General features: G+C 47.5%; 3 protein-coding genes across 3 annotated transcripts in view; all 3 read right to left on the bottom strand.

The window, feature by feature from the left end:
- LOC143773936 (histone H1.01-like) overlaps positions 1-14,321 on the bottom strand; it is a 213,435-nt gene that overhangs the window by 90,836 nt on the left and 108,278 nt on the right. The gene's annotated exons all lie outside the window — the stretch shown is intronic.
- On the bottom strand, positions 4,897-5,892 carry LOC143773915 (histone H3). Its single transcript, XM_077261216.1, has one exon. It carries the CDS (start codon positions 5,859-5,861, stop codon positions 5,451-5,453), a length of 411 nt encoding a protein of 136 aa, XP_077117331.1. The 5' UTR covers positions 5,862-5,892; the 3' UTR covers positions 4,897-5,450.
- LOC143773916 (histone H1A-like) lies at positions 6,823-7,957 on the bottom strand. The gene has a single exon (XM_077261217.1). It carries the CDS (start codon positions 7,930-7,932, stop codon positions 7,276-7,278), a length of 657 nt encoding a protein of 218 aa, XP_077117332.1. The 5' UTR covers positions 7,933-7,957; the 3' UTR covers positions 6,823-7,275.

A 14,321-nucleotide genomic window follows, 5' to 3' on the forward strand; every position in this document is an offset into this window, starting at 1 on the left:
CGGATTATGCCTTACGTATCCTACAAAGGGACACACGCATTACGAAAATGATGAACGATGACGATTACTGGTTGGCCTGCCTCCTTGATCCACGCTATAAAGGCAAATTGCAAAATATTATGCCACATGAGAACTTGGAACTAATATTAGCAACCAAACAATCAACTCTTGTTGACCGTTTGCTTCAGGCATTCCCAGCACACAGCGCACGTGATCGTTCTCACACGAGCTCCAGGGGGCAGCAGACTAGGAGTGTTAGGGGTGCACACATCAGAAGTGGCGTTGGACAGAGGGGTTTTCTGACCAGGTTGTGGAGTGATTTTGCTATGACCGCAGACAGGACAGGTACTGCTGCATCAATTGAAAGTGACAGGAGACAACATTTGTCCAGTATGGTTACTAACTATTTTTCATCCCTTATCGATGTTCTCCCTCAACCGTCATTCCCATTTGATTACTGGGCCTCCAAATTAGACACCTGGCCAGAATTGGCAGAATATGCATTGCAGGAGCTTGCTTGCCCGGCAGCAAGTGTCCTATCAGAAAGAGTATTCAGTGCTGCAGGGTCAATATTAACCGAAAAAAGGACTCGTCTGGCTACCCAAAATGTTGACGATCTAACATTCATTAAAATGAACCACAACTGGATTTCAAAATCTTTTGCCCCACCTTGCCCGGCCGACACCTAGCTTTCCTATGAAAAGCTCTTGCCTGTGAATTACTTTTCTAATGTCTAATTTGCTGCTGCAGATTGTACAGCATACGACATGTTTACACCTCCCTAAATGGCCAAACTCCCCACACGGGGCCGTGGTATCGCGACTTGGCGCAAGCACCCGTGAGACTGCTGTTTGTCTGAAGAGGTGGGTGTGCTCGCTTTTGGTTGACGGCATTGCTACTGGGTCCCTCATAGTACAATGTAGTGTCTCTGGCGGTGGTGGTGCGCACCCAACGTCAGACACACCGTTGTAACATGAGTGGCCCTGGGGCGGTCCCGCCGGCCTCAAGAGAGTTCCCCCCTACCCCAGCTCAAACTGGGCTCTACTACGTGCAAAATTATGTCGCACAGCTCCACCAATCTTTAGTCTATTCGCTGACATCATTCAATGTCTGGCACTGACAATACAAATTTGTAGACATCTATGATGCAACTTAAAGTAGTCTGTGTCTGTGTCCTATATTGGCACCATTAAATAGTTACTGCCAAATTACTATGTCAGAAACACAGCAGATGAGCCCACCCCTGTACCTAAGTATGCCATCTTTTTTTTTGTTTTGGTTGTTTTGCGAGACATTAACATCTATTTATATTTTGGGAGTACTGGGACAGACACTCCTTGCACTACTCCTCCACTCAGCACCAAGCTGCCTGCCCGTGTATCCATGTAACCGCTGTAAAACTGCCATGAGCCTATTGTTTGTTATTTTAGGCCTTTGATAGCCTGTCTGCGGTCCCTACTCCTCCACTGACCACCAAGCTGCCTGCCCGTGTATCCATGTAACCGCTGTAAAACTGCCATGAGCCTATTGTTTGTTATTTTAGGCCTTTGAAGCCTTTCTGCGCTCCCTCCTTCCACTAGTCCTCCACTGACCAGACCACTGCTGCCCGTGTACCCCTGGAACCAATTTTAAAGTGCCTACAGCCAGCCCATTTTATTGTGTTAGGCCTTCGAAGCCTGTCTGCGGTCCATACTTCCACTAGGCCTCCACTGACCAGACCACTGCTGCCCGTGTACCCCTGGAACCAATTTTAAAGTGCCTACAGCCAGCCCATTTTATTGTGTTAGGCCTTCGAAGCCTGTCTGCGGTCCCTCCTTCCACTAGGCCTCCACTGACCAGACCACTGCTGCCCGTGTACCCCTGGAACCAATTTTAAAGTGCCTACAGCCAGCCCATTTTATTGTGTTAGGCCTTCGAAGCCTGTCTGCGGTCCATACTTCCACTAGTCCTCCACTGACCAGACCACTGCTGCCCGTGTACCCCTGGAACCAATTTTAAAGTGCCTACAGTCAGCCCATTTTATTGTGTTAGGCCTTCGAAGCCTGTCTGCGGTCCATACTTCCACTAGGCCTCCACTGACCAGACCACTGCTGCCCGTGTACCCCTGGAACCAATTTTAAAGTGCCTACAGCCAGCCCATTTTATTGTGTTAGGCCTTCGAAGCCTGTCTGCGGTCCATACTTCCACTAGTCCTCCACTGACCAGACCACTGCTGCCCGTGTACCCCTGGAACCAATTTTAAAGTGCCTACAGCCAGCCCATTTTATTGTGTTAGGCCTTCGAAGCCTGTCTGCGGTCCATACTTCCACTAGGCCTCCACTGACCAGACCACTGCTGCCCGTGTACCCCTGGAACCAATTTTAAAGTGCCTACAGCCAGCCCATTTTATTGTGTTAGGCCTTCGAAGCCTGTCTGCGGTCCATACTTCCACTAGGCCTCCACTGACCAGACCACTGCTGCCCGTGTACCCCTGGAACCAATTTTAAAGTGCCTACAGCCAGCCCATTTTATTGTGTTAGGCCTTCGAAGCCTGTCTGCGGTCCATACTTTAAATACTCCTCCACTCACCACCAAGCTGCCTGCCCGTGTATCCATGTAACCGCTGTAAAACTGCCATGAGCCTATTGTTTGTTATGTTAGGCCTTTGATAGCCTGTCTGCGGTCCTTACTTTAAATACTCCTCCACTCACCACCTAGCTGCCTGTGTATCCATGTAACCGATGTAAAACTGCCATGACTGCCTACTGTTTGTTATTTTAGGCCTTTGATAGCCTGTCTGCGGCCCCTACTTGCAATACTCCTCCACTGACCACAATGCTGCCTGGAGTGCCTGCCTGTGTATCCATGTAACCGATGTAAAACTGCCATGACTGCCTACTGTTTGTTATTTTAGGCCTTTGATAGCCTGTCTGCGGCCCCTACTTGCAATACTCCTCCACTGAGCACAATGCTGCCTGGAGTGCCTGCCTGTGTATCCATGTAACCGATGTAAAACTGCCATGACTGCCTACTGTTTGTTATTTTAGGCCTTTGATAGCCTGTCTGCAGCCCCTACTTGCAATACTCCTCCACTGACCACACCAATGCTGCCCGTGTACCCCTGGAACCTATTTAAAAGTTCATAGAGCCTAGTTATATATTTTATTTACTATTAATAAGGCCATGATGGACTACGCTGTACCACGCTACAAGCTAACCAGTCGACACTTCTTTTGCGAGAAAAGCCATCCCAACCCTCCACCAGCATGTAGAAGACCGCATTGTCCATGCACTCTGGCAATCTGTGAGTACAAAGGTGCACCTGACAACAGACGCATGGACCTGTAGGCATGGCCACGGAAGATTACGTGTCCATTACGGCGCAATGGGTTAATGTGGTGGATGCATGGTCCACAGGGGACAGCCTACTAAGTCTGTCTGCAGTCCCTAATTCAAATTGTCCTCCACTGTCTAAATCGGAACTTCCACCTTCTGGCTTTCGGCCTATAGTATCAGAAATTAAACTGCATTTGGCCTTCAACTTTGGTTAGGGCCTACTAACGGCTTCTGCCCCTCCCTGGTGTTGCCCTCAACTAAATAAAGCTGAGCTTCAACCTTCCGGCTCTCATTATGTGGTTTTAAAAAAAAAATGGTGGTTAGGGCCTACTAACGGCTTCTGCCCCTCCCTGGTGTTGTCCTCAACTAAATAAAGCTGAGCTTCAACCTTCCGGCTCTCATTAAGTGGTTTTAAAAAAAAAAAAAATGGTGGTTAGGGCCTACTAACGGCTTCTGCCCCTCCCTGGTGTTGCCCTCAACTAAATAAAGCTGAGCTTCAACCTTCTGCTCCAAATTACCATTTTAAAAAATGCAATAGGCTTTTCCGGCCTACTAAAGGTGTCTGCCCCTCCCTGGTGTTGTCCTCAACTGAACAAAGCTGAGCTTCCACATTCTGGCTTTCGCCCTATACTATCAGATATTAAACTGCATTTGGCCTACTAGTGTGGTTAGGCCCTTGAAACAGTGTCTGCTGCTCTTGGGTTTGCTACTCCACTGAACAAAGCAATGCCGCCTGTTTAGTCCTGTTACCAATTTTGAACTGCATGTAGCCTACTTTATTCTTTGGCCCTATATCTGTTTCCTCCTCATCCTGCCCATTGCCCAGCCACTGCTAAATGAGTCTGCTGGTACATTGACCTAGACCACTACATTCCCCTTGTACTCTACACAGCCAGAATCTGTCCCTGCTGAAAGTAAGGTTCCCCTTCCCGCATGTTATACCACCTTACACAGGGACAAAGAGGAAGGTGCAGATGAAAGTGCAGGTTCCTTCATCAGGTGGGGGGGCATACTCGTTGGCGACGTCACTGGCACAGGGCCCCTCAGAGTACGCAAAAGTGTCGCTGCTGGTGGGAGGCGCCCCCGCCATGCAAACACACCGCCGTACTTTGAGGGGCCCTGTGCCAGTGGCAATGCGAACGAGTGGGCCCCCCCTGCTTGCTCAGGATCACAGCACTTGCAACTTTTAAATACTTACCTTTCCCTGCAACACCGCCGTGACGTAGTCCGCATTTCCTGGGCCCACGAAAAACTTGAGCCAGCCCTACTCCCCCCACAACTTTCCCCCAATTCCCTATGCCCAACTATTATTATACAGTTAATTAAGATTGGCAAGCTTCAGAAACAAGAATGGATGTTTTTGGCATTAAAATGGGCACTGTAGGTGTTTTCCTGGCCTCCACTCACTGCCGACTATGCTTCCCCATTGACTTGCATTGGGTTTCGTGTTTCGGTCGATCCCCGACTTTTAGCGATAATCGGCCGACTGCACTCGACTCGACTCTGGACAAAATCGGGTTTCCCAAAACCCTACTCGATCTTAAAAAAATGAAAGTCGCTCAACCCTAATGATGACTCCAATTATCGTAACAATGTCACTAATGCCGGGAATATGAAGAACTGATCCTCTGCAGCTATAGGAAGAGCCGTGAGTGAGGAGTTGGGGCGCTTTCAAATGTAAACCTAAAATCCTGTGATGGAGGACTGGATCAGGCTGTGTATATGCAGGTACGAGGTCCACTATGCCGCTGCCTGGATTATCGGTCATCATAGCCTGAGACTTGTCTTACTTCCCACACACACTGGGGCCCCCCTGGCTGCTCCCTCCTCTTTAACTCTTGGAGTTGGCACCGCGGATCTGAGGAAAAGCTGCTCGTTCTTAGCAATTCATGGTGTGGCAGATAACGAGATCACTCAGCACTTCGGCATCAAGGCACTGACAGGTGAGGAGCCCCTCTCCGTCCACTCATTACTGACAGGATCATTGACAGCAGAGGACCCAGTGCCCCGGACATTAGTAAGGACAAGTGACCTATAATTGGCAGAGTAAGATGTTAGGAATGAGCTCGTCTTGAGGGAGGATTTGGTGGCTCTGAAAAGAGCCTTTGTGGTACAGTCAGGTGTGGAGGACAGATCTAAGCTCTCTCCCCACGGATCCGGCGGGCCAGCTGGATGTCTTTGGGCATGATGGTGACCCTCTTCGCGTGGATGGCGCACAGGTTGGTGTCCTCGAACAGCCCCACCAGATAAGCCTCACTGGCCTCCTGCAGGGCCATGACGGCCGAGCTCTGGAAGCGCAGATCGGTCTTGAAGTCCTGGGCGATCTCTCTCACCAGGCGCTGGAAGGGAAGCTTACGGATCAGCAGCTCGGTAGATTTCTGATAGCGGCGGATCTCACGGAGAGCGACTGTTCCTGGCCGGTATCTGTGCGGCTTCTTCACGCCGCCAGTGGCGGGAGCGCTCTTCCTGGCAGCCTTAGTGGCCAGCTGCTTGCGGGGAGCTTTCCCTCCGGTGGATTTACGGGCGGTCTGCTTGGTTCTGGCCATAGCTCTGTATAGAAGAGAACAGGAGTGATGAGGGGAGCGGCGGGAGCAGGGTATTTATACTCCTCTGCTCCTATTCACGCTCCATGTGGACACGCCCCCTGCGCACCATTGGTTATTTTGAAGAACGTGAGCAGCCAATAACTGGGATGTCACTGACCAATCATTGTTCAGAAGATACTCACCCTGATTCCCTGTAAATCCCTCCTTCTTAAAGAGTGGACGGGGATCTCTCTTCACTTTTTCCGACTGCGAATACAGGCAGCGTCACACCGTGTCTACATGCGTCTTCTACAGCAGGAGCCGCAGATCTGTGTTTCTATATTCCCAATACCCGGAGCTGTACCGTGGCTCCTCTATCAGGAGGCTCCGATTCTCACATCGCAGTAATAACCGCACCCCTCCTCATTCACTAAACAGACGGTTTACATGCGCTGATGAATGATTAGGAGGCGGCAAGAATTAGATTTCTGTAGGACATCGGCCCCTTCCCTCTGTTAATTACACTCATCTGTCAGCTCGACCGGTGTGATCGGAGCGCAGCTCTCTGCGGATTGCGGGAGAAGCGTATTCATTGTCGCACTGGAACAGCTCCCTGTCCACACGGTCATCTAGAAGCGCCAGCAGAAATACGGGCCCTGATCATACAGCTCTGCGGAGGAAAAGAGCGGAATCGTAAATTCTGATGAATAGAAAATCCCAGTGGGGACAAGTGATCACTGATCAGTTTTATTATTAATGTGGTCCCCACTGATGACTCTACTCGGCGGTTCGTTAATATTCACTAAACTTGAATGTGCCTGGTAAGTGATGCGGAGATTCCCGCAATAAGGAGCTGCAGAGCTACAGATCATCCCCGGACACACCGTGACAGCTGATGAGTGATGACCCTTTCTCTCGTTGTGCAGAGCCAGTGTCATTATCAAAGTCAGTGTCAGTGGGAATGGCCTGCCTCCCTCTGTGCGTTTTCAATGGCTGTTTTTGTACAGGAGCTGTAGGGAGGAGAGTCCTGGCTGCTGCTGCTGTATGTGGTGCCAGATCTTTCCCAAGCCGCTCCGCTGTCAGGGGCCCTTGGCACATTCCTTGTTATATGTAACAAGCGCAGAATGAAGAGGGGAAACGGGAATTGCTCGCTGTATAACAGAGGGAACTATCGAGTCCATACAAGTTACGGGGCCACCGCTAGTCTGCGAATCATAGGGTTAATAAACTTGTGATTAAATCACTGCGGGAGGGCAGAGATCTCCGATCGGCATAAGGGCGCTAACTGGTCAGTATCATTGGCAGCAGAGTACAGACACCAGATGTTACCGAGCACAAGTGATCACTGGGCAGATGAGAGGAATGAGCTCGTCTTGAGGGAGGATTTGGTGGCTCTGAAAAGAGCCTTTGTGTGTTACATAACAATGGCTGCAGCTTATTTCTTAGCCGCGGGCTTCTTGGCTTTAGCCGCCTTCTTAGCCGGACTCTTGGCAGCTTTGGGTTTGGCCGCCTTCTTAGCCGGACTCTTCGTCACCTTCTTGGGTTTCGGAGCTGCTTTCGGCTTCTTGGGGCTCTTGGCTGCCTTTTTGGCCGCGGCTGCTGCGGGCTTCTTTGCCTTCTTAGGGCTCTTCTTGGCCGCAGTCGGGGCCTTCTTGGGCTTCTTCGGGGATTTGGCCGCTTTCTTGGCTGCTGGTTTCTTGGGCTTGGCCGCAGCCGCCGGCTTCTTCTTGGCCGCCTTCTCCTTGGTCTCCTGCTGCTTCTTGTTCAGCTTGAAGGACCCGGAGGCGCCGCTGCCCTTCACCTGGAGGAGGGCGCCCTTGGTGACCAGACCCCTGACGGCCAGCTTCAGGCGGCTGTTGTTCTTCTCCACATCGTACCCACCGGCAGACAGAGCCTTCTTTAGGGCGGCCAGAGAAACCCCGCTGCGCTCCTTAGAGGCGGACACGGCTTTCACGATCAGCTCGGAAACGCTGGGACCGGAGGGCTTCTTGCTCTGCTTGGCGCCCCCTGCGGCGGATTTCTTCGGCTGCTTCTTGGACTTGGCGGCCGGTTCTGCGGGAGGAGAAGCGGCGGCTGGCGCGGTCTCTGCCATCTTGTAGTAACTAATGGGGGAAACACAACTATCTCCTGGAAGGAAAAAATCACTGAGTCCAGAGCTGGCGGCGCCTCATATATGTACAGTCACACTGCGCACTGATTGGCTGACGAGCTGCATCGCCCTGAGCTTTTATTGGATGATATTGGACGCTGACCCCGCCCTCTCTTGTCTGAGCCAAGAGAAGCTCCGCTCTCCCTTTGTGTTTCCCTGCCCGGGATCAGAGCCCATTACCGGCCAGCAGGGCGCGCTGTCTCCGTATCCCCTCCTCCTGAAATCTCCCCTACATGTCTATAGCTGTCACTGGCGGAGGAGGCAGAAAGGAGCCGGGAGGAGGCCCGGGATCTCCCCATAGTCCTGGAGCAGCTGAGAAGCCAGGAGGTGACACAGGAGGCGGCTCCCGCCCTGTTATATCCAGTGTGTGCAGTGTATGGGGGAAACAGAGAAAACAGAACCTTTCATTCTGAAGCTAGGACATTACAGACCGGCCAGCAATCCCAGCGTGTTTACATCGCTATTTTCTATATACTGCAGCATATGGAGCATGAAACGGGTTTGCCGAGTAATCAGAGCTATATGGCAGAATACAGCACTATATAGAGGTCGGGTTTGCTGCAGTATCTGGTGTGTATTCAGCCTTGTGCGATATTCACAGCATCATCTTGGCGGATACAGCACAATATGGGGGTATGTGGCGCTATAAGCGTGGTATACAGCATTACATGGGTGTATACAGTGTTTTATGGCAGAATACAACATTTTGTGGGAAAAATACAACAGTATTTGAATTGAGCGTGTACAGCAGTGTAGAGGGCAGATGCAGCCATAGAGAGATTTTATGGGATGCCTGGATATTTCTATTATCTATTAGACTCCTGTATGGAACGTAAGTGGCCAGTGATCGCAGGACACAAACATTTCCGATATCTGTCCGTCCTGAAGCTACGTGTTACAGAAAGACAAAGAACGGGCTCCAGCGTTTAAAGGCTGCAGTGTTAACCACTGAGCCACCGTGCCGCTCAACATATAAAAACTCCCGGAACCAGAGCGCAGGAATAGGAAATTGTAGCCTCTCACTTAGAAGATGTGGGCGGCTGCGGCTCTGAAAAGAGCCTTTGGGTTGTCAGGACAGATTGTTGTTTTTTTTATTTTTTTTTAAGTTAATATATTTGTTTAGAAACCGTTTCTGAGCCACCAACATCTACGTGCAGGGTTACTCTTAGTTTCCTGTGCTGTGATCTTATGTCTCCTTTGCGCTGGTGACTTCTCTATTAGAACGCTCTTGTGTTATTTTCATCGATGAGCAAGACAGACAAATGTGCAGAATGTCGGATGACAATAACGGATAACACTGGTCTGCGGTTCCGGGTAAAGTCCTCTGGTGCTGTGTATGGGCGGATGGTGCTGTTACAACTTTTGGTTTTGAAATCCCCGCTTTGTGGCTTCAGCTTCTTCCTGCCGCTCTTGGTGTCAGGACTGGCGGCTATAGGGCGATGTTTGCGTGCAATGATGGCTTGTTCTAGAGTGCCTCAAATGTATCTGTGGTTTTCCAGATAAGGAAGCAATATTCACTGGATAGCAAAGATGGAGTTCGGTAAAGCTGTGGGTTCCCGGTCAAAGGAGGGGGAAGCCGCATTATTCAGACTCTGGGATATGCGTGTGATCTGGGACTAGGTTTTTTTTTTCCGATATCTTGACCTAAAAAGACTAACCTGGTTTTCCAAGCAGATCCCTCTACAGCTCTAATAAGGGGGCAAGTCCAGGCGTTTTGTAAATCTGTTAAGATGTCTAGAAACCTAAGATCGTGCTATTATTTGGCGCTGATTAGTATCGGGCTCAGCGTCTCTGCAGGGTACAATATCCCCTGTACAGCTGCCTGTAGTATCGGTCACAGCCTGGGACGTGTCAGCTGGGAGGACAGGACCCGGTGTTATCAGCGGGGTAGTATAGCTGCCCCTATCGGAATACCAGCGATTGCCGCTACAACAGAGGGGCCGGTAATAATCTGACGGACAAAGAACAGAGATTGAGCGGGAAATTCAAAATCACCAACGGATCTGTAATCAGCCAATGAGGGAGAGACATCCGCAGGCGCCGACCAATACCAGATACAGGAATATCCGCCTCTATGTAACTCCTTAGTGGCCGTGTGTGCGCTGATCCCCACTACACACTTGCTTTACAGAAGCGGCGACTTCCCCCACCCGAGACCCGGCAGCGTCACATCAGGCTCCTGGCCGAACGTAGGAGACTAGTCTTAGTCGGGCTGTGATAGGATCAGCGCGGACACCACGGGAAGAGCAGATTGAGGGTCGCTCGCAGAACTCAGCGTCAGAAGAATAATCTGCAGATGGCTGAAAATGAGCCCTTATTGGGGGAGGACTTTGTGCAGTGATTGGGACGGATAATGACTATTTCCCCATAAATCCAGGAAGCGGCTAGTCAGCTGTGCCAGGACTGTAAACCCTGTAGCTCGGAAGGCTGTGCACTCAGTGAGATGTCTCGGTAGTAGCCGCACCTAGGGTTGAGCGAAACGGGTCGATCATTTTCAAAAGTCGCCGACTTTTGGCTAAGTCGGCGTCTCATGAAACCCGATCCGACCCCTGTGCTTGTCGGCCATGCGGTACGCGACTTTCGCGCCAAAGTCGCGTTTCAATGACGCGAAAAGCGCCATTTCTCAGCCAATGAAGGTGAACGCAGAGTGTGGGCAGCGTGATGACATAGATCCTGGTCCCCACCATCTTAGAGAAGGGCATTGCAGTGATTGGCTTGCTGTCTGCGGCGTCACAGGGGCTATAAAGGGGCGTTCCCGCCGACCGCCATCTTACTGCTGCTGATCTGAGCTTAGGGACAGGTTGCTGCCGCTTCATCAGAAGCAGGGAGAGCGTTAGGCAGGGTCCACTAACCACCAAACCGCTTGTGCTGCAGCGATTTCCACTGTCCAACACCACCTTCGGTGTGCAGGGACTGTGGAAGCTATTTTTTTTTTTTTTTCCCCTCAGCGCTGTAGCTCATTGGGCTGCCCTAGAAGGCTCCGTGATAGCTGTATTGCTGTGTGTACGCCACTGTGGAAACCAACTGCTTTTTTCAAAGCACATATCCTCTTGTTCCTTCCTTTCTGCACAGCTATCTTTTCTGTTTTTCCACACTTTTTATTTAATTTGTGCATCAGTCCACTCCTATTGCTGCCTGCCATACCTGGCTTACATTACTGCAGGGAGATAGTAATTGTAGGACAGTTTTTTTTTTTTTTTTGTTTGTTTTTTTTGTGGGAGATTAAGATTGGCATTTCTGCTACAGTGCCATCCCTGTGTGTGCCATCTCTCACTGAGTGGGCCATAGAAAGCCTATTTATTTTTTCCGTGATTTGTGTTCTAAAATCTACCTCAACACAAAAACAGTACATCAATCAGTGGGAGAAAAATATTGGCCTCAGTCAGGGCTTGTGTGCCACTGCTGTGTGTGCTATCTCTCATTCAGTGGGCTATAGCAAGCCTATTTTTTTTTTTTTTTTTTTAATATTATTTGGTTTCTAATTCTCCCTGAAAAAAAAAAAAAAAACCTAAAAAAACAGTGGGAGAATAATATTGCCCTTTCAGCTTGTGTGCCAGTCTTGACTCCTGGGTGTGCCACCTCTCTCCCTCTCATTCAGTGGGCCATAGAAAGCCTATTTATTTTTTTTTTTTAAATATTATTGGGTTTCTAAAGTCTCCCTGAAAAAACAAAAAATACATAAAAAAACAGTGGGAGAGTAATATTGCCCTTTCAGCTTGTGTGCCAGTCTTGACTCCTGGGTGTGCCACCTCTCTCCCTTTCATTCAGTGGGCCATAGAAAGCCTATTTATTTTTTCCGTGATTTGTGTTCTAAAATCTACCTCAACACAAAAACACTACATCAATCAGTGGGAGAAAAATATTGGCCTCAGTCAGGGCTTGTGTGCCACTGCTGTGTGTGCTATCTCTCATTCAGTGGGCTATAGCAAGCCTATTTTTTTTTTTTTTTTTTTTTTTAATATTATTTGGTTTCTAAAGTCTCCCTGAAAAAAAAAAAAAACATAAAAAAACAGTGGGAGAGTAATATTGCCCTTTCAGCTTGTGTGCCAGTCTTGACTCCTGGGTGTGCCACCTCTCTCCCTTTCATTCAGTGGGCCATAGAAAGCCTATTTATTTTTTGGTTTTTTTAATATTATTTGGTTTCTAAAGTCTCCCTGAAAATAAAAAAAAAAAATACATAAAAAAACAGTGGGAGAGTAATATTGCCATTTCAGCTTGTGTGCCAGTCTTGACTCCTGGGTGTGCCACCTCTCTCCCTCTCATTCAGTGGGCCATAGAAAGCCTTGTTTTTTTGTTTTTTTTTTAATATTATTTGGTTTCTAAAGTCTCCCTGAAAATAAAAAAAAAAAACATAAAAAAACAGTGGGAGAGTAATATTGCCATTTCAGCTTGTGTGCCAGTCTTGACTCCTGGGTGTGCCACCTCTCTCTCTAATTGTGGGCCATAGAAAGCCTATTTATTTTTTGGTTTTTTTAATATTATTTGGTTTCTAAAGTCTCCCTGAAAATAAAAAAAAAAAATACATAAAAAAACAGTGGGAGAGTAATATTGCCCTTTCAGCTTGTGTGCCAGTCTTGACTCCTGGGTGTGCCACCTCTCTCCCTTTCATTCAGTGGGCCATAGAAAGCCTATTTATTTTTTGGTTTTTTTAATATTATTTGGTTTCTAAAGTCTCCCTGAAAATAAAAAAAAAAAATACATAAAAAAACAGTGGGAGAGTAATATTGCCATTTCAGCTTGTGTGCCAGTCTTGACTCCTGGGTGTGCCACCTCTCTCCCTCTCATTCAGTGGGCCATAGAAAGCCTTGTTTTTTTGTTTTTTTTTTAATATTATTTGGTTTCTAAAGTCTCCCTGAAAATAAAAAAAAAAAACATAAAAAAACAGTGGGAGAGTAATATTGCCATTTCAGCTTGTGTGCCAGTCTTGACTCCTGGGTGTGCCACCTCTCTCCCTTTCATTCAGTGGGCCATAGAAAGCCTATTTATTTTTTGTTTTTTTTAATATTATTTGGTTTCTAAAGTCTCCCTGAAAATAATAAAAAAAAATACATAAAAAAACAGTGGGAGAGTAATATTGCCCTTTCAGCTTGTGTGCCAGTCTTGACTCCTGGGTGTGCCACCTCTCTCCCTTTCATTCAGTGGGCCATAGAAAGCCTATTTATTTTTTGGTTTTTTTAATATTATTTGGTTTCTAAAGTCTCCCTGAAAATAAAAAAAAAAAATACATAAAAAAACAGTGGGAGAGTAATATTGCCATTTCAGCTTGTGTGCCAGTCTTGACTCCTGGGTGTGCCACCTCTCTCCCTCTCATTCAGTGGGCCATAGAAAGCCTTGTTTTTTTGTTTTTTTTTTAATATTATTTGGTTTCTAAAGTCTCCCTGAAAATAAAAAAAAAAAACATAAAAAAACAGTGGGAGAGTAATATTGCCATTTCAGCTTGTGTGCCAGTCTTGACTCCTGGGTGTGCCACCTCTCTCTCTAATTGTGGGCCATAGAAAGCCTATTTATTTTTTGGTTTTTTTAATATTATTTGGTTTCTAAAGTCTCCCTGAAAATAAAAAAAAAAAATACATAAAAAAACAGTGGGAGAGTAATATTGCCCTTTCAGCTTGTGTGCCAGTCTTGACTCCTGGGTGTGCCACCTCTCTCCCTTTCATTCAGTGGGCCATAGAAAGCCTATTTATTTTTTGGTTTTTTTAATATTATTTGGTTTCTAAAGTCTCCCTGAAAATAAAAAAAAAAAATACATAAAAAAACAGTGGGAGAGTAATATTGCCATTTCAGCTTGTGTGCCAGTCTTGACTCCTGGGTGTGCCACCTCTGTCCCTCTCATTCAGTGGGCCATAGAAAGCCTTGTTTTTTTTTTTTTTTTTAAATATTATTTGGTTTCTAAAGTCTCCCTGAAAATAAAAAAAAAATACATAAAAAAACAGTGGGAGAGTAATATTGCCATTTCAGCTTGTGTGCCAGTCTTGACTCCTGGGTGTGCCACCTCTCTCTCTAATTGTGGGCCATAGAAAGCCTTTTTATTTTTTTCCTTCATTTGTGTTTTAAAATCAACCTCAACACAAAAACACTACATCAATCAGTGGGAGAAAAATATTGGCCTCAGTCAGGGCTTGTGTGCCACTCCTGTGCGTGCCATCTCTCATTCAGTGGGCCATAGAAAGCCTTGTTTTTTTGTTTTTTTTTTAAATATTATTTGGTTTCTAAAGTCTCACAGAGAAAAAAAAAATAAATAAATTAGGTGGGAGATTAATATTGACATTAGTGCTTGAGTGACAGTCCTGCGTGTGTGTCATCTCTGTGATTTGGTGTCACAGAAAACAGAG

This window comes from Ranitomeya variabilis, chromosome 5, assembly GCF_051348905.1.
Source record: "Ranitomeya variabilis isolate aRanVar5 chromosome 5, aRanVar5.hap1, whole genome shotgun sequence".
In the NCBI taxonomy this organism is placed as follows: domain Eukaryota; kingdom Metazoa; phylum Chordata; class Amphibia; order Anura; family Dendrobatidae; genus Ranitomeya; species Ranitomeya variabilis.

What these genes read in the sequence shown, in the direction of transcription:
- LOC143773915 (XM_077261216.1), bottom strand. Translation starts at nt 5,861, where the DNA reads ATGGCCAGAACCAAGCAGACCGCCCGTAAATCCACCGGAGGGAAAGCT.
- LOC143773916 (XM_077261217.1), bottom strand. Translation starts at nt 7,932, where the DNA reads ATGGCAGAGACCGCGCCAGCCGCCGCTTCTCCTCCCGCAGAACCGGCC.